The sequence below is a fragment of the Podarcis gaigeae genome, assembly GCF_964106915.1.
Source record: "Podarcis gaigeae genome assembly, chromosome: 6".
Lineage (NCBI taxonomy): Eukaryota > Metazoa > Chordata > Lepidosauria > Squamata > Lacertidae > Podarcis > Podarcis gaigeae.
The window spans coordinates 76,907,964-76,935,637 of record NC_139682.1 but is presented as its reverse complement, the minus strand read 5'-3'; the positions used below and the strand labels follow the sequence as shown (position 1 = coordinate 76,935,637).

General features: G+C 43.7%; 1 protein-coding gene across 3 annotated transcripts in view; it reads left to right on the top strand.

The window, feature by feature from the left end:
- Positions 1 to 27,363, top strand: part of OLFM3 (olfactomedin 3) — a 164,423-nt gene extending 137,060 nt beyond the window's left edge. For all 3 annotated transcript variants that reach the window (XM_083743471.1, XM_083743470.1, XM_083743472.1), the window contains exons 4-6: positions 8,411 to 8,630; positions 21,788 to 21,894; positions 25,951 to 27,363. In XM_083743471.1, coding sequence (XP_083599597.1) covers positions 8,411 to 8,630; positions 21,788 to 21,894; positions 25,951 to 26,628 — 1,005 coding nt within the window. In that variant the 3' untranslated portion in view covers positions 26,629 to 27,363. The remainder of the gene's footprint in view (positions 1 to 8,410; positions 8,631 to 21,787; positions 21,895 to 25,950) is intronic.
- The last annotated feature ends 311 nt before the right edge of the window (positions 27,364 to 27,674 follow it).

Genomic DNA, 27,674 nt, shown 5'->3' with positions numbered 1-27,674 from the left:
AATCCATTCAAAAACAGGAAGAATTGAGCGCCTCTTTTTCTATTTTTTCCACAGTCACTACCTTTGCCGCAGCAACATAATTGGGATGGTTCCTTACATAATTATCCTCGTCTGATTTTTTTAATCCATTTTTTTCCTGAAAGTGGAACCAACTGCCTTTTTTTCCTCCCTCCCCCTTCCTTAATCAGAATTTTATTTTGAGACAAAGTTAAAAATACAAGCAAGGAAAGGAACTTGCAGTGGAACAAGATCAGTAAAGAAAAAAACAAACTTACTGATAATCATCAATCCTTTGATTATTATGCATGTTGAACAACTAGCTCACTGACTATGCTATATGTAGAATGTACATTGTAGCCAGACACTTGTATTTGGCTGGAATTTGATCACACTTTTGAATGGCTTCCACATAGGAAATAAATGAACACCCCCATGCCACAATACATAATACTGGTAGACAGAGGATATTGAAGTCCTGTTACACCAGCAAAGCTGCTCTGGCACAACACTGGATACAAACAGGGCCGTCTTTACCAGAGGGTGCAAGGGGAGTGGGGCACCCAGGTGCTGAATTCTGGGGGGCACCAGGCACAAGCCGCTGAAGCTCTTAACGATCTACCTGTTATGAAATAATAAATAATATAAATAATAAATAATTTTGATCAAGCTAGGAAAACAAAATACATATATACCTAGGTATTACCGAAATGTATACCTACTGCTTCACTAAAGGACTTTCAACTTTGTGTGCTCATTTACCAAAGACGCGCCGCACCAGCGGCAGCGCTTGTCATTCACAATGGCGGCGCTTGTCATTCACAACTGTGCCATGCACACGAAATTAACTCTTACATCAAAATATTATGTTACGTATCATGTTGAGCTGCTATGCGGCAGCAGGATCAATGACACTTTTGACACGACTGATGTTTCTCCTAAGTAGGCGCCTAAACAATACTTACAAGTTTAAGTGTGGTGGTGTTATGTATAAATAAATAATAATAATAATAATTTATTATTTGTACCCCGCCCATCTGGCTGGGTTTCCCCAGCCACTCTGGGCGGCTTCCAACAGAGATGAAAAATACACTAAAATGTCACATATTAAAAACTTCCCTGAACAGGGCTGCCTTCAGATGTCTTCTGAATGTCAGGTAGTTGTTTATCGCTTTGACATCTGATGGGAGGGTGTTCCACAGGGTGGGCGCCACTACCGAGAAGGCCCTCTGCCTGGTTCCCTGTAACTTGGCCTCTCGCAGTGGGGGAACTGCCAGAAGGCCCTCGGAGCTGGACCTCAGTGTCCGGGCAGAACAATGGGGGAGGAGACGCTCCTTCAGATATACTGGACCGAGGCCATTTAGCAAATAAAAAAGTTTGTTTCTTTTCCCTCCCTTATTTTGTAAACAAGAGATAAGGCATAAGCATGGTGTCTGACATAAGCATAATAAAAGTTAATTTGGGGGCGCTGGGCGGATCTTTGCACCCTGGCAGCACATATGCTAAAGACAGCGCTGAATACAAACCATTATGATTGCTTTGGAGACTTCAAATTACATACTACACACAACTTTGTCACTATATACAATTTCTGAAGAAGATAATTGTGCAGGAATGAAAGATCTTTACATTTCAAATCCATTTTTCCCCCCCTGAGGTTTGTACGGAGTGCTGCTATCTGTATCTGTCTTCTCTCCCTCCCTTGTCTAGTTTACATGCATGTGCACAGTGGAAAAGACACCAAAACCCTCTGCAAAAAAGTGTTTTGATATGCTTGTAATTTGTGGTTCCACCTTTTGATTCTTTTTGTGTGGTGTTCTAATGTAGAGGAACGAAAGCGAGCAATAAGTAACAATCCAAGCTGGCTTCTGATTTCTTTCTGGAAGAGTTAAAACAAACAAACAGCAATGTAGTTGTGCACTTTGCCAAGGCAGGGGAGTCAGAGAAGCTACAAATGAACCAAAGAAATGGGAAACTAGGACAAACTGCACATGCTCCAGTTCTGAAATCTAGTCTGGAACCGATTTTAGAGATTCTACAGGTTTCACCAGAACAGAGTGAGGCTATAGATCACTAGAGGAGACAACTAGCTCATCCCTAACCAGGGCCATTAGACCCCAGCTCCTTTCTCACTGCACCAATATGGTAACTTGGCAGAAGCGGGATCTTCTGGCCTACTCTCTGTAGTGCATTGTGCCAGTACTGCAGAGGGCCAGAAAAGGGATCAAATGACACAACGGAGCCAATAGCATTTTACGTGGTGGCACTGTGGGTTAAACCACAGAACCTAGGACTTGTCGATCAGAAGGTTGGCGGTTCGAATCCCCACGATGGGGTGAGCTCCCGTTGCTCGGTCCCTGCTCCTGCCAACCTAGCAGTTCAAAAGCACGTCAAAGTGCAAGTAGATAAATAGGTACTGCTCCAGCGGGAAGGTAAACGGCATTTCCGTGCGCTGCTCTGGTTCACCAGAATCAGCTTAGTCATGCTGGCCACATGACCCGGAAGCTGTACGCCGGCTCCCTTGGCCAATAAAGCGAGATGAGCACCGCAACCCCAGAGTTGGTCACGACTGGACCTAATGGTTAGGGGTTCCTTTACCTTTACCTTTACCTTTACCTTTACCTTTACAATGAGTCTAGCTCCTGCTGAGTCAGAGCAACTTGACTTTCCAGCAAAAGCCAAGTTGCCGTTCTTCCAGCCTCTCTGTCTCTTAGCTGCCCTGCTCAACAGTGTGTTGCATTACTAGCTTGCCGGCTCCCCATTCTGTCGACAAGTCAGCTCACCTTTCTTCTAGACTCCTCTGGCTGCCTTGCTTCACCTCCTCTCACCCGCCTGCTCTGACAGGTAGCTTTCAGAAATGCTCCCCACTATCTAATTTAAAGGGACGCAGGTGGTGCTGTGGGTAAAACCTCAGCGCCTAGGACTTGCCGATCGTATGGTCGGTGGTTCGAATCCCCGCAGCGGGGTGCGCTCCCGTCGTTCGGTCCCAGCGCCTGCCAACCTAGCAGTTTGAAAGCACCCTTAAGTGCAAGTAGATAAATAGGGACTTCTTACCAGCGGGAAGGTAAACAGCGTTCCGTGTGCTGCTCTGGTGCCGGTTTGCCGGAGCAGCTTCATCACGCTGGCCACGTGACCCGGAAGTGTCTGCGGACAGCGCTGGCTCCCTGCCTCTAGAATGAGATGAGCGCACAACCCTAGAGTCTTGCAAGACTGGCCCTTACGGGCAGGGGTACCTTTACCTTTTTTATCTAACTTAAGGACGAGTGCAATTCAAAAACAAAACCAGGTTGTCTCGGTTGGAGAAACGCTTCCTTTAAGATGTTCTTTTCCTGCCCAAGAAAGGTTCAGAAAGGTGTAACTAGAGGATATGTCCATAGGCGTACAAGACTCAACGGCGATTCCTATCATCATTGGCAATAATGGGAAGCTTGTATTGTGCCATTCAAGTATTTTGTATTGTCATTACACTTTTCGTGGCCCTAGCGTTAAGGTCAGCATCCAGCAGTTCCAATGAGAGCTGTCAAGGCAACATCATGTTCTGAACACTGTAACCTTTTAAAAGACCCGATATTTGGATTGGCTGGACCTTCAGCTTTGATTGGGTCCTTTGACTGGCATTTTAAAAGGAGTGCAAAGCAATCATATTACTCAGTAATTTTAAAAGGTCAGAATAACAGGCCGTGCTTCTTTCTTTTGGAAGAGCAATCTGTGAGATTGCTCAGTGCACTTCATGCTTAAACTGGGGACTGAGCACAATGGTACAGAGCAGACTTTCTATGCACAATGACCAAAGTGCAATTTATATGCTTCCTAGTTGTGTTAGAATGCAATGAACACATTTCTTATCTGTAACCAATATGGCCCACTTTTGAAAACTTGTAAAATAGAGGTTCAGTTTTCCTTTTACTGGCATATGCTTGATTAGACATCTTAAGCAACTGAATTAGCTCAAACAAATTTCAATCAAGAGGTGGGTTTTTTTTTATATATATATAAAAAGCCTATTTCACTTGTGGAGAAAAAGAAGCAATCTGTCGCCCTGTGGATATCATAGTCACATTACGGTGTTTTTATCTCGTTCACATTCTGAAAAGGCTGATCTGCCTCTTAGAGTGTGTGCAGGAAATGGGAGGATCGTTTAGAAAATGCATTTCTACCCATTGATTATTACAGACAATCTGAGCACTCATGTGTTCCCTACTTATGAAGCTTTCCCTGCTAAGTGATGTCAGCTTTGCCAGAGAGTCTGTGCATCCAGCTGAGAATTGCAGTTCCTGAACTAGTGCCTGGAGAGCAGAATCGAGTACACTGGGTAGACATTCCTCATCTGTAGGGGTGCCCACAAAAGTTAAAGGTAAAGGTAAAGGGACCCCTGACCATTAGGTCCAGTCGTGACCGACTCTGGGGTTGCGGCGCTCATCTCACTTTACTGGCCGAGGGAGCCGGCGTACAGCTTCTGGGTCATGTGGCCAGCATGACTAAGCGACTTCTGGAGAACCAGAGCAGCGCACGGAAACGCCGTTTACCTTCCCGCCGGAGCAGTACCTATTTATCTACTTGCACTTTGATGTGCTTTTGAACTGCTAGGTTGGCAGGAGCAGGGACCGAGCAACGGGAGCTCACCCCGTCACTAGGATTTGAACCGCTAACCTTCTGATCAACAAGTCCTAGGCTCTGTAGTTTAACCCACAGTGCCACCCACGTCCACGAAAGTTATTAGTGCCACGAAAGTTATTAGCTGCAAAAAAACAACAACAACAACAACCCAACACCAACCTGCTGTGAGCTGACAGCAGAGGGTTGAAGAGTGCTGCCCGTTCTTCAATAGCCTGCTGAATGCAGATATTTTCATTTCTTCTGGCAGCCTACATGGTTCTGTTTGGGGCACAAAGGAGGGAGAGATTGCTCCATTCCTCCTTTGCCAGCCCACTCACTCAACTGCACAGGATCCCATTCGCTTGGCTTTGGCCACCAGGATTAAATACAGGCTGCATTTGGATCATTTTGGATCCTTTGTAAAAAAAAAATTCTCAGGCATAAAAATGTACCAGTCCATTTGGTTCCTTTTCTTTTCTTTTCTTTAAAAAATACAATCTTCAGATCTTAAACCACAGCCTTCATGCTCATCTAACTGCAGGCAATAAGTACCACTTTGGCCCAGGTGCCAAATCATAGCTTGGTGCAAAATTCACAGCCACAGCACTCCTCCCGAGTCTGGTTGCTGCCGCACTATGCTGTAAAAGACCCTGGACCAGAGTTGTTGTTGTTTAGTCGTTTAGTCGTGTCCGACTCTTCGTGACCCCATGGACCAGAGCACCTATCTGCATGTACACAAATGTTTAAAGATGAGTGTTCATGCATATGTTAAGAGGATTATAAATTGAGCAGTTAGTGTGCATATCAGCCAGCCATTGTAAACATTCATCGGACTTCATGGAGAATCCTTCCAAGACATGGGTAGGCAACCTAAGGCCTGGGGGCCAGATCCGGCCCAATCACCTTCTAAATCCAGCCCGCAGACAGTCCGGGAATCAGCGTGTTTTTACATGAGTAGAATATGTCCTTTTATTTAAAATGGGTCTCTGGGTTATTTGTGGAGCCTGCCTGATGTTTTTACATGAGTAGAATGTGTGCTTTTATTTGTGGGGCATAGGAATTTGTGGGGTTATTTATGGGGTATAGGAATTTGTTCATATATTTTTTCAAAATAGTTCAACACCCCACAAGGTCTGAGGGACAGTGGACTGGTCCCCTGCTGAAAAAGTTTGCTGACACCTGTTCCAAGAGGCCAGGTGAATTATGCACAATGGCTGCCCATCTTATGTCTCCCTTGACATATATATTGTTCAAGTTTGTTAAAGGAAGAACAACCATGAACAAATTAAGCACATTTGCCTCATAGAGTAACAGACTGCTGTAAGTTGCTTCAGGAAATGGAGTCTATAGTTCTTTCCTTTTACCCATATTGAAACCACTATTGAAACGAAGCCCAACGATGTACATAGTTATGTCACTGTGTTCATAAATTAAGATCTCTGGAACAGAAAGAGGATTTAATGTCCCATTTGTGAAGGTCTGTGTGAGTTTATGGTTCTGTATCTAACAAAACACTCCCTCGATTCATCTTTTCCAAGCAGATATCATTTCAATATTTCTGGGCATCAACAAAAGGTGGAATCTTTCTCATGAGTATAACATTATATAAGAGAACTGCAAAGGGGGATCTAGTTACTCTAATGCATTTATGCTAATAACATTTCCGCATGTAATTTAAAAATGCAATTTACATCTATTTAAATTAGCTATATGTAAAACATGCCTTTTGACATTGCCTGTGGATTTTTACCCCACCTCATCACCGGAATTAATATTTCCCAGGTGATATATCCCCCCCCATTAAAAAAAATTCATTAAATTGAAATGGTTGATACAATTAATTTAAATGTACTTTTCTCGAAACACTGGAACCACTATCATCATTATTATGCAGCATGGTGCAGTGCTAACAAAAACACCTCAAGGGATAAACCCATTCACTGAGCTGAAGACTGATTTTACAATATCAGCTCATTTCTCTCAACATCATGAGGGCATTTCTCAACCATCATAGGCAAAGCTTTCTTATTAGAGCCACTTTAGTAATGTATCATGAAATGTAGCGATTCTCTTTATTCCAAATGAGCAAATGCCAAAACCCAATGCAGGCAGGCAGGCAGGCAGGCCATGATTTCTGCTTGAGTCAGTGGAACCAAGTCATGTCCTATCCAGATTATCCTTTTTTTGTGAGCTTGCTTGCTCAGTAGTTGCCGCCAACCAAGTTTCACTTCGAGTAAAATCATTGAAATTAATAGACCTAAGGCAAAGGGTAAAGGGACCCCTGACCATTAGGTCCAGTCACGGACGACTCTGGGGTTGCAGCAGTCATCTCACTTTATTGGTCAAGGGAGCCGGCGTACAGTTTCCAGGTCATGTGGCCAGCATGACTAAGCTGCTTCTGGCAAACCAGAGCAGAGCATGGAAATGCCGTTTACCTTCCCACCAGAGTGGTATCTATTTATCTACTTGCACTTGGATGTGCTTTCGAACTGCTAGGTTGGCAGGAGCAAGGACCAAGCAATGGGAGCTCACCCAGTCGCAGGGATTCGAACCACCGACCTTCTGATCACCAAGCCCTAGGCTCTGTGATTTAACCCACAACGCCACCCGCATCCCTAGACCTAAGTTAGTTGTGTTCATTAATTTCAATGGGTCTCTCCTGAGGAGGACTGGCATTGGATACAACCCCAATAATATTGTTCGCTTAGGACCCACCTACCATTTTTATACTTCCGTGTTATCTTTCCATTCTTCTGCATTTGCCTCCTACGGAGATAAACTGGCCAGTCCATTTTTGTTGTTGCAGATTTAGAAGCTGAGACCTTTTCTTAATAGATTGGAGAAGGGGTGCATGTGTTTCCAAATCACCTTTCAAAACCAGGTGATAGGCAAAATGATTGATGGAACTCGTTTAACGCAAGGTTAAAGTATTGACCAAAGTAGTACAGTGGGCTAAGGAAACTGTTTCGGAATCAGTTTGGGGTCTGGGGAGGCCTGTACTTAACAGAAATCTAGAAGAAGCAAACTATCTGTGGGTGAAGAATCCAAATGTTTTAGCATAAAGGTGAAACCACATACTTAGGCGTAATCAAAAGCCTTTCCTCTGGGAAACTGCTTTGGGAGCCGTTTTAGAGGATCAATCATTTTATTGATACTTGTCTTGATTGGCCAAATGGCAGGTAAAACCAGTTTTGTACATGGTTAAAATATTGGCGAAAGAATCAGTCAGGTAGGAGGGGTTGTTTATCAACACACCAGCCTAGATTCAGGGGTCTATATGTGGATGAGGATCTCCTTTAGAGCTGTCACCTTTGACAGTGTTGAACACTTATTGAAGTGCCCAGGATGCTCTTAGTGGATGAGGCAGTTCTTTACAGATCAACCAATCTCCTCTTCTAAATAGAAAAATCAAATCAATTCACTGGCTTTCTCACACACCACAATGATAATAGTGGAATGCATGTATATAGCTAAGCGTTCTGTCATTATTTGGACTGAATGGATGTATGTTTCTGATCAAACTAGCGTTAAAAATAATATTCCTGTTCTTCTTAGTTCTATACTGGGAAAGGTTTGATTTAAAAGAAAACGATTTCTCTTTAAGAACATTATTTAAGAACATACAATTTATCCAAAGCTTTAAAACCATTCATCTCGGGGCTTCTAAACCTCTCATGGGACACTAATTTTGATACTACGATCAATAGGAATTTCAGGCATAGATTTGATAAGAAGCATAAAAGAATTTTATTAAAGAACTTAGAGGACGTAACATTTTTAGACTTCCCTAATGCATACTTCACTGCTTTTTTCGCAGGAGCTGAAAGAAAAGATGGATGAGCTCCTGCCACTGATACCAGTCCTGGAACAGTACAAAACTGATGCTAAGTTAATCACCCAGTTCAAAGAGGAAATTAGAAATCTGTCTTCAGTCCTCACCGGGATCCAGGAGGAAATTGGCGCCTATGATTATGAGGAACTCCACCAGCGAGTGCTCAGTTTGGAAACCAGGCTTCGAGACTGCATGAAAAAGCTTAGTAAGTTCACAATTTCATGGCCCATTTCGTCCCGCTGCATGTGGGTGTGAATGCGGATTCAAGCCATCTGGAATTGTAGAGTTGTAATCCGACACATCAGGGAAGGGACGCAGGTTGGCATCCTGCTGCACACCCCTGTGGCAATAGATGAACATGCACTGATCACAGTGCTTTCCCACAGGCTAGAAGTGGGAAGGGCATGGAGCTCAGCTCAGGAAAAGCAATAGACTGCTTGCCCAATTTCCTTTGTAGCTTACCTCTGGCATTTTTATTTTTCATTTACTTTCCAAGAGTGAATCAGATGCTAAAATGTACTTTGACTCAGTAGATCCCCTCGCGAAATCCAAAAGTCTTGGCTCTTCCTCTTTCAGCCAAAGACAATTTTTCATGTAAATATACATACTCGGAATACCACCTGCTTGGTGGGTAAGCACAATTTCAAAGAGTAATGGCCCATCTATGCACCTCTGTTTTATTGCATGTGCATACAGCAAAATCCCACTGACACATTAAGCATGCATTTGAAATACTTTATTGTCACTTGTCCAACTTGTATACAGTGAGATTACACGAGCACCCCCCACTCAGCTCTCTCAGACTTAATTCCCCTCGTTTACTGACGCACACCCACCAAACCCAAAAGTCAGTTGCCCTGTTGTTATCTTTTCATTCAGCAGCCTAACAGACCACAAATAGAAGCTGTTCTTTACCCTGTTGGTGCGACTAGTCATGCTTCTATATGTTCTGCCTGAGGGCAGGAGATCAAGAAAGTGCCGGCCAGGGTGTGAATCATCCCTGAGAATTTTCCTCACTCTCCTGAGGCAACGTTCTTCTGCTATTTCATCCAGTGGATTCATGGGACAGACCATAATATCTTGTGCTGTATTCACCACCCTCTGTAGGCACTTCCTATCAGATGATGTCAAACCAGCATACCACACCGTGATGCAGTATGAAAGGACACTTTCTATTGTGGACCAATAGAAGGAGATAATCAAACATTGATTGACATTGTTCTTTCGCAATACTCTGAGGAGATGGAGTAGAATTGTAGAGTTGGGAGGGACCACGAGGATCATCTAGTCCAACCCCCAGCAATGCTGGAATCTTTTGCCCAACATGGGGTTCAAACCCATAACCCTGAGATTAAGAGTCTCATGCTCTACTGCTATGCTATGCTGCCTTTTGAAGTGGGAATATACAGGACTGCTCACGTATCAGTCCTCTATATCAGCTGTTCCTCAATACTTGTCCTTTGTTCCCATCAGCTCCAGTCCCACATTTTATCTCCCAAGTGCAAATTATTTGCTCTCTGATACCAAGCCTTCATACATTTTTACATTTTAAGTTTTTGTGTCCGGATTGCTGTAGGAAACCATTGCTCATTTACACACACATACACACACACACAAATGCACTGGAAAAGGTAGCTCATCCATCTTGAATTCCAATACAGTAAGGCTTCTGGGCCCGTTAAATGATTCCGCTACTTGGGAGGTGAAAGCTGAATGCTGAAGTGTGGGACACAGCAGTTCCACTTATAGGTGCATCTTTTAATGCCTGAAGCTTCCTCAAAATGGCTTAAATCCAGGTATTTCTAGATTCTGATTTGTGGCATAGTTTCTGTTTCCTTTACTTTCATTTACAGTGGTACCTTGGTTTACAACCATAATCCGTTCCGGACACTTTCACCCCCAAAAAATTGTTTGTAATAAAAAAATGGGGGGTGTAATCCAAAAAAAGTTCACAAACCAGGACACATCACTTCCGGGTTTGACGTGTTTGTAATCCAAAACGTATGCAAACCAGACTGTTTGCAAACCAAGGTACCACTGTACTTAAGGAATTGATATGCCAAATTTCCACAATTTAAAACTACGACACCCTTATGTACTAGGGTAGTTCTATTAAATTCAGCAGGATTGCTCCTGCAAATAGGCTGCAAGTTATGGCTCTAACCCCAAACACCATTTTCTTGTAAGTCTCACTGATTGCTGTGGAACTTAATTACAAGTAAGCATCATCTTGGGACTGCTGCCTGAGCAGTTTCCATGTTTGCCACTTCTCTTATAAGGCTCACCCCTTATTTCAGCCTGGCTGGGGCTGGTGGGAGTTATAGCCCCAAACATCTGGGTGATATCAGGTTGGTGAAGTCTGCCTTGTTTCCTAAAAGGGAGCCTCTCTCACATTCATGCAAGCACTCCATTGCATCATATTGATCAGTCCTATCCAAGATAAAAGGCAGCATGAATTTTAAAAGTTCGGTAAACTTAGTAAGTTAATGAAAGGGGGGAAGGAAGATCACTTGAACTAACTTCACAAGAACTGCAAGTGCATAAGAATTAACTTACAAAGTTTCTGAAGAAGAACATTCACCCTTCATTTCTGTCAACTGTGCATCTTTAGAAAGAGCCCAATTAACTGAAAGAAAATAATTAGTCAAAGATGGGGAACAGCAGGATTATCCACATCACTGTCTTCTAGATTGTGTCACTCTCCTACTAAGTAGGATCTGCTGCAGTAAACTCTGTGCAGTAACTGAAAAACTGTATAGATATTTCTCAGTATCATGAAGGGTGGTATATAAATCTTATAGATGAAGATGATGATGATAACCACCTACCTCACAGAGCTGTGAGGATAAAATGAGGAAAGGGAAGACCTGGAAGAAAAGTGAGATATAAATGTACAGTGGTACCTCTACTTATGTTCACCTCTGGTTACGTATCCTTCGGGATACATGTGCGGCAAACCTGGAAGTATTTTTCCGGGTTTCGCCTTGTGCGCATGCGCAGAAGCGCTCTATGTGCCATGCACACGCACAGAAGCAGCACCTCCAGATACAAAAACCTCCAGATACAAAAACCAGTCTGAGCTCCGGAATGGATCCTGAGGTACCACTGTAATCATAAGTAATATCTCTTTAGGGCTTCTGCTCCATTTTGGTGTTTGCCTGAATGCAAATGGGGAGAGGACAGGGGTGAATATGCAAGCATCACTTCCTTTTTTTAAAAAAGTAATTTTTATTAACCGACCAATCAAATCAAATCAAATCAAATCACATAAATTCTGAATTACAAAGCCGAATTTTAAATTTTTTGTTGGGGGTACCCATATTTCAAGTTCCGAAGGGGATTCCAATCTTCTTCTTGCTGCTGCGTTAATATCCACAAATCTGTCCAAATAATGTTCATAATCCTATCCAGTCCTATCTTGCTGTTCTCACATCTCATTTTGTTCGTATATTTTTCTTTTTTTCTTTATGATCTCTTCTGATAATCTCCTTAAGCAGGTAAACACCAGTTATAATCCTGTGTGAATTTTCCGTTCGTCCAATCATCATGTCGAGATGGTTTCCATATATCATCACTTTCATAAATAAAAGCACTCTTTCCATCATCAGTCTCACAGATCTGTCGCCTTCTTTAGTCCCTCTGAGGAGGCTCACCCACAATATGAAAACAGATCTATTCCTCCTCCCAGACATAAGTCTTTTGACAGAACTTGCCAAAATGGCGACGCTATTTTTTTGCTGCGTCATTCCAAAGCTCTTATACTTTCCACGGTCTCCTTAAAACATGCTTTGGTTAGAAAATTATCTCCACACAGTCTTAAATCCTCAGCTTAAGTCATTTAAATGGCATTTCTGACTTGTGACTTGTGGGGGGGGGATTCTTGGTTAATCACATAGAGAAAAGAAAGGAAAGTTTCCTCCCCCCATCCAGTCCCGTTGCCGAACATACCGAGCCTTGGTGTGTCTTCTCATGATTTATTCCTGTTCCTCCAACCCATCTTATTTCTCAGAGATCTCTTTGGTTAGCAATCTTTACTCCCCATTCTTCCTTGAAATATGTGCATTCGCTTCCTCCTAATTGTTTCTTTTGAGGTTCTTGCAGCTAGAGGCACGAATCAGAGACAGCGTCCAGGAGCGCCGAAGTCCGCACAAGGGCTTTTTGCCTAGTGCCCCACCCCCTCAAATTCGGGGGTGTTATAGGGCACAGCAGGCAAGGGCAGTCCCCACCCACCCACTCGGGGGGGGGGGCGGAAGGCTGTTTACTCCCATCACAGCCTCTTAATTACCTCGTGTGGGTCGGAGAGATGTTATTGTCAGCCATCTTCCGATGCGCCCCTAGTGGCCCCCTTGCAAGCCTCACTTCCAACACCCAATAGGCCAGCTCCACTTCAGACTTGTCCGCATCAACAGGGAAGGCCTGAAGCAGGGTTAGTCGATTGTATTTGAGTAAGGTAAAGGGACCCCAGACCATTAGGTCCAGTCGTGGCCGACTCTGGGGTTGCGGCGCTCATCTAGCTTTATTGGGCGAGGGAGCCAGCCTACAGCTTCCGGGTCATGTGGCCAACATGACTAAGCTGCTTCTGGCAAACCAGAGCAGCGCACAGAAATGCTGTTTACCTTCCCGCCAGAGCGGTACCTATTTATCTTCTTGCACTTTGACGTGCTTTCGAACTGCTAGGTTGGCAGGAGCAGGGACCGAGCAACAGGAGCTCACCCCATCACAGGGATTCGAACCGCCAACCTTCTGATCAGCAAGTCCTAAGCTCTGTGGTTTAACCCACAGCGCCACCTGTGTGTAAATGCACATAAAAACCTCATCATGAATGGGGACTCCATCAGAACAGGAAGATATGAAGTGTAGCTAGTCCTTGAATGCTTGCTCCTGCCCCATTTTTAAATTCAGCACCAAATGCAATCCCCCCTGGTATCAGCTGCATTTAGGATTTCCCAGTCAGAGCTAGCATGTTCTTACAGTGTTCTCGAGCGCCATCCATCCCTGGCGCAACTGGGTATTGCTTTTGGTACTGAATTCAGCATCAAAAGCAAGCCCCGCTTTTGCCAGGGAAAGCGGCACCACCATACAGCTGCTTTTTCCTTTGAGGTGTGATCACCTGACATCATATTATGTCAGGTGAGCCCAACCCCACCTGTCAAATATGCCCACAGAGGGTGGGCCAGCGTTTTCTCTGCTGCAAGATGTGGGGCTCAGCTCTTGTTTCCAATTAAAGTCTGACCATCTCTGCTCTTGTAGAAAATGTACTGGGCAGATGGCTTTTACAGCCCACACTGCTCTCCCTCAAAACTATAGCTGCACATCCCAAATTATGTCCCTAATAGACACAGGCAGCAAAGGCATTTGTCTTCCTGACAGTCCTTTGCTACCCAAACATTGGTATGAGTCACATATTAGTGATGTTAAAGGATTCCCTTTCAGCTAGCAGGAGAGTCAGAAGAAAGCCGACCTGTTCCTAATGCATTCAGAATTGCTAATATTTGCCGTTCATTTCAGAGGTGACAGAAGGGCATAGCAGGGGAGGATTCCTTCATTTCCTCTACTGCCTTCACCCCTGCTAGCATGGCAGCCTTGTGCAGCTTTTAAAAATGATCTCTTTCTATCTGTTTTCCAGAGGAATTGTGTTAGCAACAGGAACAGTAGTATTACTTTAGCAACTAAATATCTCTAAAGAGGTACCTCAGCAACATTCTCTCTGCTGGGACCCTTCCTCTTTCAGTGAGCCTTGGGCTTACCTGCCTGTGATGGCCATCTTTGTAATTCCCTGCAAAGCCCTAAAGTGAGGCTCGATCAGGGATATTGTGGGAAATAACAGCATGGCTAGATCCAGCCCCCAGGTGCTGCTCAAGAGTTTGAAGCTTGGGGAAAAGTTAAGAGGGCCTAGGGCAAGTACAGTGGTACCTTGATCTCAAACGCCTTGGTACTCAAAGAACTTGGAACCCAAACACTACAAACCTGGAAGTAAGTGTTCCGGTTTGTAAACTTTTTTCGGAAGCCGAACATGCTCCGGTTTGAGTGGCACACTTCCGTTTTGAGTGTTACGCTGAGGTCTGTCTGGTTTTTTGCTATTTATTTGGTGTTTTTGCTTTTGAGGCTCTTTTTGTTTTGTTTTTGTGACTGTGTGGAACCCAGTTCAGCTACTGATTGGTTGTTTGTGTGACTGCAGTACATTGTTTATTGTTTTCATTTTATGGATCGGTGGTCTTGTTAGAGAGTAAAATTCATGTTTGATTGCTGTTTTAGGAGTTGTTTTTAAAAGTCTGAAACAGATTATCCATTTTGCATTACTTGCTATGGGAAATCGCACCTTGGTTTTGGAATGCTTTGGTTTTGGAACGGACTTCCAGAACGGATTAAGTTTGAGAACCAAGGTACCACTGCATTAAATATCTTCAAATATCCCAAGGGCTGTCACAAGAGGGTACAAGCTTGTTTTCTCCTGCTCTGGACGGTTGGACTTGAACCAGTGTTACAAGAAAGGAGATTCCGACTAAATGCGAGAAAAAAACTTTCTGACAGTAGCAGCTGTTTGACAGTGGAACAGTCTCCCTCGGGAGGTTGTAGGCTCTCCTTCCTTGTGGGTTTTTAAACAGAGGTTGGGTGGCCATCTGTCATGGAGGCTTTAGTCGAGATTCCTGCATTACAGGGGGTGGGACTAGATGACCCCTGGGGTCGCTTCCAATTCTTATTAGTAGTGGGACGCACGACAGTGCTGGTGCTCTGGCATCTGCCCACGTATGCCAGATGCCAATGAGTTCATGGCTGAGGTGCAATTTCAAGACCCAATAATTCACAGCTCATGTTTGACCACTCTGGTATAATGCCGTTCAGAAAGGTTCCACACACAGAACAGTTTGAAGACTGGGTTCCTTTTCCACAGAGGAATCATTTGCACTGTGCGGCTTGTTTTTAAGTACGTCTCGTTCTAAAAAGCCATTGTAGAACTGGCACTTGTGGAGAAATTAATGAAACAGCTAAAGGCAACGGAGAACAACACAGGATCCAAGGACTTTGTTGGAAGACAACACTAATTGGTTCAGTTTATTTGAAACGGTTAAAGAATTAAGGTCCTACCAGTACCACATGGGCAATTATGAGTGGCTTGGCTAAGATAACTATAGGATCAGTCATGCTACACTTTGTGAACATCCATACAAACACACTTGTACTTGTCGTTGTTGTTTAGTCGTTTAGTCGTGTCCGACTCTTCGTGACCCCATGGACCAGAGCACCCCAGGCACTCCTGTCTTCCACTGCCTCCCGCAGTTTGGTCAAACTCATGCTGGTAGCTTCGAGAACACTGTCCAACCATCTCGTCCTCTGTCGTCCCCTTCTCTTTGTGCCCTCCATCTTTCCCAGCATCAGGGTCTTTTCCAGGGAGTCTTCTCTTCTCATGAGGTGGCCAAAGTATTGGAGTCTCAGCTTCAGGATCTGTCCTTCCAGTGAGCACTCAGGGCTGATTTCCTTCAGAATGGATAGGTTTGATCTTCTTGCAGTCCGTGGGACTCTCAAGAGTCTCCTCCAGCACTATAATTCAAAGGCATCAATTCTTCGGCGATCAGCCTTCTTTATGGTCCAGCTCTCACTTCCATACATCACTACTGGGAAAGCCATAGCTTTAACTATACGGACCGTTAATTTGTACTTACCTTGGTGCAAATAGTAAGAGATCTAGACAGTCAGGGACAGGGGAAGAATTGTGTGCACATTATTACTGTTATAAACTGGAGAGGAGGATTGCTAGGGTTTCTCTGTAAGAAGTGATTGACTTAGTTTTAATTTCCCCTTAAGTCACGTTGATCAGCTTCTTGGTGAATGGAATAGTGAGCGAAGAAGACATTTGACGTGGAATACTGGGTGGGTAGACTCTGAGGAAGAAGTCAATCATCGGGGAGGATTTCAGCAAGAATCAAATGGGACCCTGCATTTCCTCCGTTGCTTTCCTGCCCTGAACTTACAGTTCCTGCCTGATTCATCCATCCGTGCCGATCCATCCCTTGATATGTTCCCAAGGTCAAGTATTTCGTGGGTCAATCACTGGGTGTTCTTCTCCAAGTCATTTTCTCTCCCAGCAGTTTCCAGTGTAGGCCTTAAGCGGCTCAAAATAGTACAGGCTGATCCATCATTCTCACCACTCACACGAAGACGTGCTTCAGGGCCTACCCTGTCATCCTGATCCGTTCCCTGCATGCAAATGCAGGGTTCGCAGCTGCCGAAACTCAGAGTGCTGTGAAGGCTCATTAATCAATCTCACTTTCTTTTCTGTGATTTCCCCCCCCCCCCCTCCTTGATTATCAACCCAAGCAGTTTGGAAGAATTGGCTCCTGACAAAGTTTTTTGGTTTTTTTTTAAAGACTTGGTTCTTTTCAAAGCCTTTGTTGTGGGAGAAGCATCATAGCCACTTCAGAAGATGGCTTTGCGGGGGTTTTGGTGCTTGTATCTGTGTGTAACTGGAAGTGCAGTGTATTTAAATTAAATACAGTGGTACCTCAGGTTGAGTACTTAATTCGTTCCGGAGGTCTGTACTTAACCTAAAACTGTGCTTAACCTGAAGCACCACTTTAGCTAATGGGGCCTCCTGCTGCAGCTGCGTCACCAGAGCACGATTTCTGTTCTCATTCTGAAGCAAAATACGTAACCTGAAGCACTATTTCTGGGTTAGCAGAGTCTGTAACCTGAAGCGTATGTAACCTGAAGCGTATGTAACCTGAGGTACCACTGTAAATAAAATTTGAAACCATTTCATGCAGGCCATCAGGAGCCGTTTATAACAAAGTAGTAATGTCCACCCACAAACACACTGGCGCCAGCACCAGGAGGTCCTAGGGGCCTCAGCCCCTGCACCATGGGGCCTTGGACATGACTTCTAGGGCTCCCAGGCACCACAACAGCATGCGCAATGTGTTTCAGCAAATGCCTGCTTGACTACCTACCCTCCTACTTGCAACAAGTCCAGGGGGTGGCGCGGCCTGTCACCTTCCTCCTTCGTTCTTCTTCTTTTGTTCTTTTTTTTTTTGAGTTTGACAAAGAGTGTTTTATTTTATTTTTTTAAACCACCACATTTATCTTAAACTGCATGCTTTGCAAATGCAAGCTGACATTTGTATGAGGACATTGGTTTGAGGATATTGAAGATAAGGAAAACAGGATTTCCAGACCTATAGTCCTCCTGCTTTATTCTCCCCTTTTTTAAATTAAATAATTAAATTAAATTATCCCCCCCTTTTTAAATTGGTTTTCACATATTACTTTACAATACATATATACCGAAGCCAACACTATTTCCTCCCCACCCACCCATACATTTACATTTCTATTTCCTCAATCCATCATATTATTCTTTTCTCCTTCTTCCCACTTCCCTCCACCTCCACTCGATTTCCTCCACATTATACAATTTACAATAATCTTTGCATTCTACAACCTTCTCAAATCATCTATATTTTCTTATTATCTTTCCTTACTAAGAAGCTTCCTCCTTCTTAGTCTCAGTGTTGCACCTTGTAAAACTCAGACAGGAAGAGGAAGGAGATAGAATTAGAATGAGTTGGTGCTGCCTCTCATTGCCTCTGGCTCCACCTACTGTTGGCCTCCCTGCCTTTCCACCCTACCGTTGGCAAGAGCAAAGCTGCAATTAAAATAATATATGTGGTTGAATATTATCTTGCTATTTCATATTCTACTGATTTTTTTTTATAAAAAAACTTCACTTTTCAATGAACTATTATTCCAAACAGTCTTCTTTAAACCTCACATAATACGCCAATTTTGGTTAGAGTCAGTCAAAATTTGCTCAGTCCAGGAGGATATTAAAGAAGTTCTTATCGCTGCCATCACTTATGTATTGCTACTTTAAGTAAACTGTTCACCTTTTCTAAGTCCCCCTGCAAGATGCGATCCTTCAGATAACCCCAAAGCAATATTTCAGGATTTAACATTATACCAAGTCTGTTCATCTTTTTTATTACTTCCATAACTTCTTTCCAAAATGGTTTGACAGGAGGGCAGAACCCAAAATATATGTATTAAAGCTCCCCGTTGGGTTTAACACTTCCAGTACTTTTCCTTCTGTAATCCCCACCCCCTGCAGAGAGAGAGAGAGAGAGAGAGAGAGAGAGAGAGAGAGAATAGGTACCCTCAAGATCTCATTTTATGAAAGATTTAAGAATGGCAGATACAGTATTTTTGCTATGTTCTGATACATCCAAGTCCTCTCTGTTGTAGAGATTGTGATGCTGAAATCAATTCCCTATTTACATTGAAAGTTACATTCCCCCCCCCATATTTTGTGCAGCTGTTGATTCTCGAAAAAACCTATATTTCTACGCAAGCCTACCTACTTGCTCTGAAATGGAGGAAAACAGGACTATTTGATTTAATTTTACAAACAGCTTCCGATTAAGTAAAATGTTGTTATTACGCCATATATATTTTAACTCGATCTAATCCAAGAAAATAGTCATAAAGAAACATCTCCCAAAAGATGGATTGAGGGGAACATCTAGATAAAAAGAACTCCACAAATGGAGTGTTGTGACTGAGAACTCCCTCTCCTTTCTCACTACTGGCCTAGCTACAGATGGGGAGGAGAGAAAATCCAGCTACATCTGGAGTGCCACAGATTCCCCATCCCTATACTAGATGTTTCCAGGGAGAAGGGAGACACACACACACACACACACACACAGGACGGATGCTCCTGCAACATCTCCTTTCATCCAATGTAGTTGATTGACTTGAGTGCCTATTCACTTTGTACATATTTCCATTATATCCATTTAGCCCAGCAATGGATTCAGTGCCTCAAGGCAGCTTATCAAAGCACTTGCCCCATTATTACAGAATGAGAATAGGCTCGGATGATATAGCGCATTCATTTCCAGTAACTTAAGTGTAGGAAATGAAGTCATAACTTGGCCGGTGCAGTCAGAACACACAGCCTGTTCTGCTCATCTCCAATCTGACCTACTTAGTTATATGCAGATTGAACAAAGCATTCCTACAACTAACTTACATTTAAGCATTTTCATTCACGTGGAAGTGCAACTTGTCGTCTACAAGTCACTCAACCTTGTTCAAATTCGCCCAACCGAATCCTAGTCACTTTGATGAAAAGAAGGTGCATTTTTTACATGCCCCCCCCCAAAAAAAAGAAATCCATGAATGCTAGGGCTGTAGATGGCTCCCTGATCCAAGGACTGATCTAGCATGTTAGAGCAAAAACCCTGTGTGATAGCATCTTGCAGTGTGGGTTAAGAGCGATAGACTCGTAATCTGGTGAACCGGGTTCGCATCTCTGCTCCTCCACATGCAGCTGCTGGGTGACCTTGGGCCAGTCACACTTCTCTGAAGTCTCTCAGCCCCACTCACCTCACAGAGTGTTTGTTGTGGGGGAGGAAGGGAAAGGAGAATGTTAGCCGCTTTGAGACTCCTGAAGGGGAGTGATAAAGCGGGATATCAAATCCAAACTCTTCTTCTTGCAGTGCCCTCAGAGGAGGACCGCACTTGTTTCTTTCCATTTAATAAATAAATACAAAACAATAAAAATAAGATCTCACCCAGGATGATCTAGAGTCAGCCTTCATCTGGCCCCTGAGAAAGAGGCCTTGCATTGTTTCTTAATTAGGATGTAAAACTGTAATTAGGATTTAGGCATGTAATTAGGGTATAAACATGTGATCAGGAGGCAGGGGGAAGAAGGAGATGCATGCTATTCTCCAGCCAATGGTCCAAAGGCCAGAACCTTATTTCTGGGTGGAAGCAAAGTCTCTTACAAGTAGAAAAACCCAATGATAGGCTTCCTGGGTATGGGCCCATGCATTCAGGCATGATACCACATACAAATGTATACACACATCCAGTCATACCTCATGTTATGTTTGCTTCATGATACGTTTTTTCAGGTTGCGTCCTACGGCGACCCAGAAGTACCGGAAAGGGTTACTTCCGGGTTTCGCCGCTTGCGCATGCACAGATGTGCAAAATGGCGTCATACGCATGCGCAGAAGTGGCGGATTACAACTGTGCATGCGCAGACGCGCCACTGTGGGTTGCATTCCTTTCATGTTGCGAACGGGCCTCCAGAACGGATGCCATTCACAACCAGAGCTACCACTGTATATATGTGTATATCATATATTTGTATCCTTTCTTTTGAGCCATATAGATCACTAGCAGTAAGGTAAAACCTCAATACGTAATAAAACACCAATCTAATAAGACAATGCATTAAAAAGTCACAACACAACAACAGCGAAGAACCAGCAACATTATATGCTACTTTTTAAAGGTAAAGGTAACAGGACACGGGTGGCGCTGTGGGTTAAACCACAGGGCCTAGGACTTGCTGATCAGAAGCTTGGCGGTTCGAATCCCTGCGATGGGGTGAGCTCCCGTTGCTCGGTTCCTGCTCCTGCCAACCTAGCAGTTTCAAAGCACATCAAAGTGCAAGTAGATAAATGGGTACCACTCCGGAGGGAAAGTAAACGGCATTTCTGTGTGCTGCTCTGGTTCGCCAGAAGCGGCTTAGTCATGCTGGCCACATGACCCGGAAGCTGTATGCCGGCTCCCTCAGCCAATAAAGTGAGATGAGCACCGCAACCCCGAGTTGGCTACGACTGGACCTAATGGTCAGGGGTCCCTTCCAGTCGCAGACGGCTCTGGGGTTGTGGTGCTCATCTCACTTTACTGACCGAGGGAGCTGACATTTGTCTGCAGACAGTTTTTCTGGGTCATGTGGCCAGCATGACTAAGCCGCATCTGGCGAAACCAGATCAGCGGACGGAAACGCTGTTTACCTTCCCCTGGAGCGGTACCTATTTATCTACTTGCACTTTGACGTGCTTTCGAACTGCTAGGTTGGCAGGAGCTGGGACCAAGTAATGGGAGCTCACCCCGTCGCAGGGATTCGAACCACCGACCTTCTGATCAGCAAGCCCAAGAGGCTCAATGGTTTAGCCCACAGCACCACCTGCATCCCATATGCTACTTTTTGATCAACCTAAATGTTCCCTGAAAAAGCAGTGTTTCATTTGTTGGTTTTATTACATGCGTGCTGCATAAAACGATAAGAAAGAATGATATACCACTGAAGTGCTATTTATTTCAAATCCTTACACCATGTCTTGTTTGCATCCTTCAAATAACCTATCTCTTCATTTAAAGAACTTGAACAAAGTATCCTTTTTTGGACAGCACCAAAAGCACTCGGGCATCACCAGCGTTTGTTTGTTTTTATTTCTTACTCGGTCTCCTTTCACAGCACTTATATCTGGAAGAAGAGCACAGTCAGCCAACCTTGTGGTTTGGAAGGGATTTTCATAGAGTCATTTTGGTTTCTTATCATTTCAGCATGCGGCAAATTGATGAAGATCACTGGCCCTATTACAGTCAAGACATCGGGAACCCGGTTTGGCGCTTGGATGACGGATCCATTAGCACCCGAGAAAAATAACAGAGTACGTAACTTTTATTATTTCTTGCTGGGAGCCGGGCAGGAATTCTACCAGTTGGTCAATGAAAGATGTGAAGCTCCCTTATATTTGGGTCACGGCGTAGGTCCATTCAGCCCAGTTGTCAGCTCTCTCCAAGGCCTCAGGCAGAAGCCTTTCTGAGCACCTACTACCTGAGAATGTTTTGGCTGGAGATGTTGGGGAATAAACTTAGGGTCTTCTAAATGCAATACATCTGCTGTACAACTCGGCCCAATATACCTGAAGGAGCGTTTCCACCCCCATCATTCTACCCAGACGCTGAGGTCCAGTGCTGAGGGCCTTCTGGCAGTTCCTCATTGCGAGAAGCTAAGCTACAGGGAACTGGGCAGGGGCCTTCTCGATAGTGGCGCCCGCCCTGTGGAACGCCCTCCCATCAGATGTCAAAGAGATAAACAACTACCTGACATATAGAGAACATCTGAAGGCAGCCCTGTTTAGGGAAGTTTTTAATGTGTGACATTTTGATGTATTTTTAATCTTTGTTGGAAGCCGCCCAGAGTGTCTGGGGAAACCCAGCCAGATGGGCAGGGTACAAATAATAAATTATTATTATTATTATTATTATTATTATTATTATTATTATTATTATTATCTGCTTACAAGTGGGAGGACTGGATCCTGAAAGGTGCTTCTGCCCCAAGGGAAGGAATAGCAACCAGCATAATGCAGAATCAAATCTTTTGCTTAGGATTCAATCCTGCTTCAGGAGGCAGGAAGGAGAGATCAGGCCAGAACAGCATTTACTCACACCCACCCCTACTTTTTGCCACAAAGGTGCAGCCAGTTGTTCGGTCCCACCTTTCTACAGTTTCTCCTTCCCACCTATGCTTGCCTCTACTTCCCATGCCTGCCCCATGACAGCCCTGGATCTCTCTGGCCTGCCCCGCCCTATCCAGGGCTGGCTCAACCTGACTTAGCTATGTCCAGATCCCCCCCCAAATCAGCCCAATTTAGTTTGGGGTCTATCTGAAAGCAGTGCACAACCCTTCCCTTTTAATAAACATGAAAACAGGGCGAACCACATGGGGTGGATCAACATGGAGACATGATAGCCGTGTCAGTGAAGGGTCTAATATTGCCATGACCTACACATCATTCTCCTTATTGTCCAAAGCAGTGGTTCTCAATCTTTTTGCTTGCGGTGGAACCCTTTACTTTAAAGAAAACTTCAGCAGAACACTTACGGTAGAATATATTTAAATGAATTAAAAGGGGGTAGAGTTGATTATGAGGAGAGCTCACAACAGAGGAGAAACTTTTAAAAGCGGCAAGTTTGAGACCAGGGTGGATTTGATATAAATCAATTTAAATCATGATTTAAATCACTAGTCAAGAAGACTTGATTTAAATCACTAGTCAGTAAGACTTGATTTAAATCATATTTTTTTTACAGAAAGACTCATTCTTTCTGGTATGATCTTAATATTTACAACCAGATGAAGGTTTCATTTTTGGAATAATAAATTTTCAGAGTAGTTTTTACAGTTATATCAAAAATTACCGCTTTGGTTATACTATTGGAAATACAAAGACAGGTAATTATGAAATTATTGTTTATATTTTGAAAAGTTTTCTGCTGTACTTTATTGGAAGGGGGAAAATAATCATTCCTTAATAACAATTTAAACAATTTATTTAACTAAAACAATAACATTGTAGCATATGTATCCATGTTTGTTAACTGATGTGGTTAAATGGTGGATAGATAGATAGATAGATAGATAGATAGATAGATAGATAGATAGATATAGATATAGATATAGATATAGATATAGATATAGATATAGATATAGATATAGATATAGATATAGATCCTTAGACTGAGTTTTAGCCCACATGATAAACTTAAAACAAATCCTTATTTTTCCTGATGAATAGCCTTTGGAATATAATGTTAACTTAAATAGAAAACTATCTTTAGAAAGATTTTTCCTCCAAAAGCATTTTATTTTAAAAATCCGATTTAAATTTTTAAAAACTCTCATTTAAAATTAAAAAAAACCTGATTCAACTGTTTTTTTTTTTTTAAAAAAAAGCATTGATTTTTATCTACCCTATTTAAGACTTTAAAAATATTTGCTGTCAGTCTCCTGTACTCCTCTGCCAGGAGAAGCCCGTGTTCTGTGTTGTGATCCTTAAGCCTTCTGCTCCTGTTAGTTCTTATCTCCTCACCAGCATTAAGAGCTCTTTCTAGCAAGTGCTAGAAGGGGACAAAGGATTCCCACTGCAAGTGCTTGAACACACTAACAGCGCAGGGCACTGTTGGCTTCTCAACACTTAAGAGGAGAAGATGGGCGAGGCAGTGGAGGTCTGGGAGGGTCAGATTGACTCTGCTGCTGAGCCTGCACGACACCCAGCTCCACACTGCCTCGTCCCTCTCTCACTTGGCAATTGGCAGCAAGGCACAGCACTGGGGAGGCAGGCAAGCAATGCCACCTTGCCAGAGGTGCCAGCTTGCAAAGGCGATTGGGGGTGTCAACATCACAGTGTGATGTCAGGATGTTGGGAGGAGCCAGGGCGGAGCCAAACATGGCAGCCAATCAGCTCAGTGGCCGGTGGCTCATCCTCCACCTCCTCTTGGCACCACCGCTGGTGCTTCAACCCTCCTTCCCCTCTACAGCACTCTTCTTGAGCTCCACTCTTTGGCTCCGAAATTTTGGGGGATGGTGGGGCCAGCCCTACTCCAAAAATATAGTGGGGACGCAACAGGACTCAGTCCCTAAAAGCTGGCACCCCTTCGCATTAGCCAGTGTGGTGTAGTGGTTAAGAGCGGTGGACTCATAATCTGGTGAACCGGGTTCGCTTCCCCATTCCTCCACATGCAGCTGCTGGGTGACCTTGGGCCAGTCACACTTCTCTGAAGTCTTTCAGTCCCACTCACCTCACAGAGTGTTTGTTGTGGGGGAGGAAGGGAAAGGAGATTGTTAGCCGCTTTGAGACTCCTTTGGGTAGTGATAAAGTGGGATATCAAATCCAAACTCTTCTACTGACTTAAACCTTAGAGAACCCAGCAAGGGAAGGGGGGAAAGGGAAGGAAATCCCAGGGGAATTGCTTGAATGGTGCATTTAATTCCCATGGCAACAGCTCAACAGAAATCACACATTGTGTGTGCTTGTCTACCAATACAGTTCTTTTCTCAGAGGAACCCCTTGGACTGCTTCACGGAACCTCGGGGTTCTGAGGAACATAGTCTGAGAAATGGCAGACTGAGAAATTCAGAGCCCTGCTGTGTGCAGATGGGCCGCTCCCCTTTTTCTAAACCCAGCAATCAACAAAACCCGATCAGATCTGGTTTTCCTTTGCTCGATTTGCGTGGCAAATGGAAAGACTCCAGTGAAAGAGTAAATAGCAAATGTACTGTATTTTTTGCCCTATAGGATGCACTTTTTCCACTCCAAAAATGAAGGGGAAATCTTTGTGCGTCCTATGGGGCGAATGCAGGCTTTCGCTGAAGCTTGGAGAGCGAGAGGGGTCGGTGCGCACGGACCCCTCTCGCTCTCCAGGCTTCAGGAAGCTATCAGCAAGCCTGGGGAGCCCGCGGGAGTTCCCACAGGGCTCCCTAGGCTGCGGATAGCAGCCTTCTCCATGTAGCGCGGCGAGCGCTGAAGCAGAGCGCCCCACGCTTCGGGCAGACATTGGGCAGCCCCACAAGCTCAGGGGACAACATCCAGCTGTTCCCTGACCTGGTTTGGAGGCTGGCGCTAGGGAGAAGAGTGCTTCTCCTCAGCGTCAGCCCCACAAGCTCAGGGGACAGCGGGGAGGCAGAGCTCTGCCATACCGCTGTTCCCCAACCTGGTTTGGATTCCCAGACCTGGTTTTGGTGGGGAAATAAAGGGGGGATTTCCTTTATTTCTCCCCAAAAAAACTAGGTGCGTCCTATAGGCCGGTGCATCCTATGGGATGAAAAATACGGTATTTAAAATGATAGGCCAACTTGCAAATTATGCTTCTGTCTAAGGTTCACAGCTTATCCTTCCTTCCTTCCTTCCGTCCTTTCTATCTTTCTTTTTTGCTTTAAGGTCTGGTATATGGACAGTTACACCAACAACAAAATAGTCCGTGAATACAAATCGATAGCAGACTTTGTGAGCGGAGCCGAGTCGAGGACATACAACCTCCCTTTCAAGTGGGCAGGAACCAACCATGTTGTCTACAACGGCTCCCTCTTCTTCAACAAATACCAGAGCAACATAATCATCAAGTACAGCTTCGATACGGGCCGGGTGCTGGCTCAGCGTAGCCTGGAGTACGCCGGCTTCCACAATGTCTACCCATACACTTGGGGCGGCTTCTCGGATATCGACCTGATGGCGGACGAAATTGGCTTGTGGGCCATCTACGCAACCAATCAGAACGCGGGCAACATCGTCATCAGCCAGCTGAACCAGGACACATTGGAAGTGATGAAAAGCTGGAGCACGGGCTACCCAAAAAGAAGTGCTGGCGAATCCTTCATGATCTGTGGCACCTTGTATGTCACCAATTCTCACTTAACTGGAGCCAAGGTGTACTACTCCTATTCCACGAAAACCTCCACGTATGAATACACGGATATCCCCTTTCATAATCAATATTTTCATATATCCATGCTTGACTACAATGCCAGAGATCGAGCTCTGTATGCCTGGAATAATGGGCACCAAGTCCTGTTCAATGTCACTCTTTTCCACATAATTAAGACTGAGGATGACACATAAACTCAACCTTGATATTCCGGCCACCTGAAAGCAGTGTCATTTGTGCTGAACTCAAAAGCATTCTGCTGGGTTTCTCCTAAGTTCTCTTTTTTCCAGTAAGAATTAAGAAAAGGAAATGGGGGGGGGGAGCTTTTTCTACAGTATAATGTATTCCAAATATGGCGGAGCCTTTATTTAAAATGATCTGGATGGGATTAGAGGTAACTTTCTTAACTCTACACCAGGCCTGCCATGACTTTGTCATGGAAAGCACTAAAGTTTATTTCAGTGGCTAAAGACATTGTTTTAAAAAATAAAATAAAAAAGATTAATGATCTGCCTTATATTAGAGTCAGAGACTAATGGTGGCTTAACTGCATGAATGTCTTTTTCTACCATATATCATTTTTTTAAACAAAAGCAATCTGTCTAATTGCTCAACATCAAAATATATTTGGACAGTAATCTGAAATAGAATGTGCATCAATATTATTTGGGTTTCTCTTTAAAACAACAACAACCACACTCTCTTCTAAAGTCAAATACTTAAGAATCAGATTTCTTTAGAGGTGAAAAGAAGTAAAATTCTATTGGCTGTTACACAATTTCTGATGCGGTGCTGTACAGTCTGTTTTTAAACTTCTTGCAAGCAATTTCTCAGTGATATGTATTTATACCATTGTGTCCACCATTGTGCAATTGTATCTCTTCACTTCTGTGAAAGTCAACTATTTTTTATAAAATATATTGAAGTTTGATGGTCTGATGGGTCCATTTTGGAATGGTGTGGATATGAAAATTCTGCAGTCAACAAGGTCCTCAATTCCGAACTACATACATGAATTTATTTGTTTGCCCGTTTTAAAAATGTAAATACTGCTTAACTGGCAAAACCATGGTCTACATAAAACATAAAATATACTTCAGAATTGCCCATTGAAGTTAGAAGGTAAAAACAAGACCTAAGAAAAAATTCAAAGTACACATAAAACCAGTAGTTAAAAATATGCATCATTTGAAAACAAGAAAATTACCGTATTTTTCACTCTATAAGACGCACTTTTCCC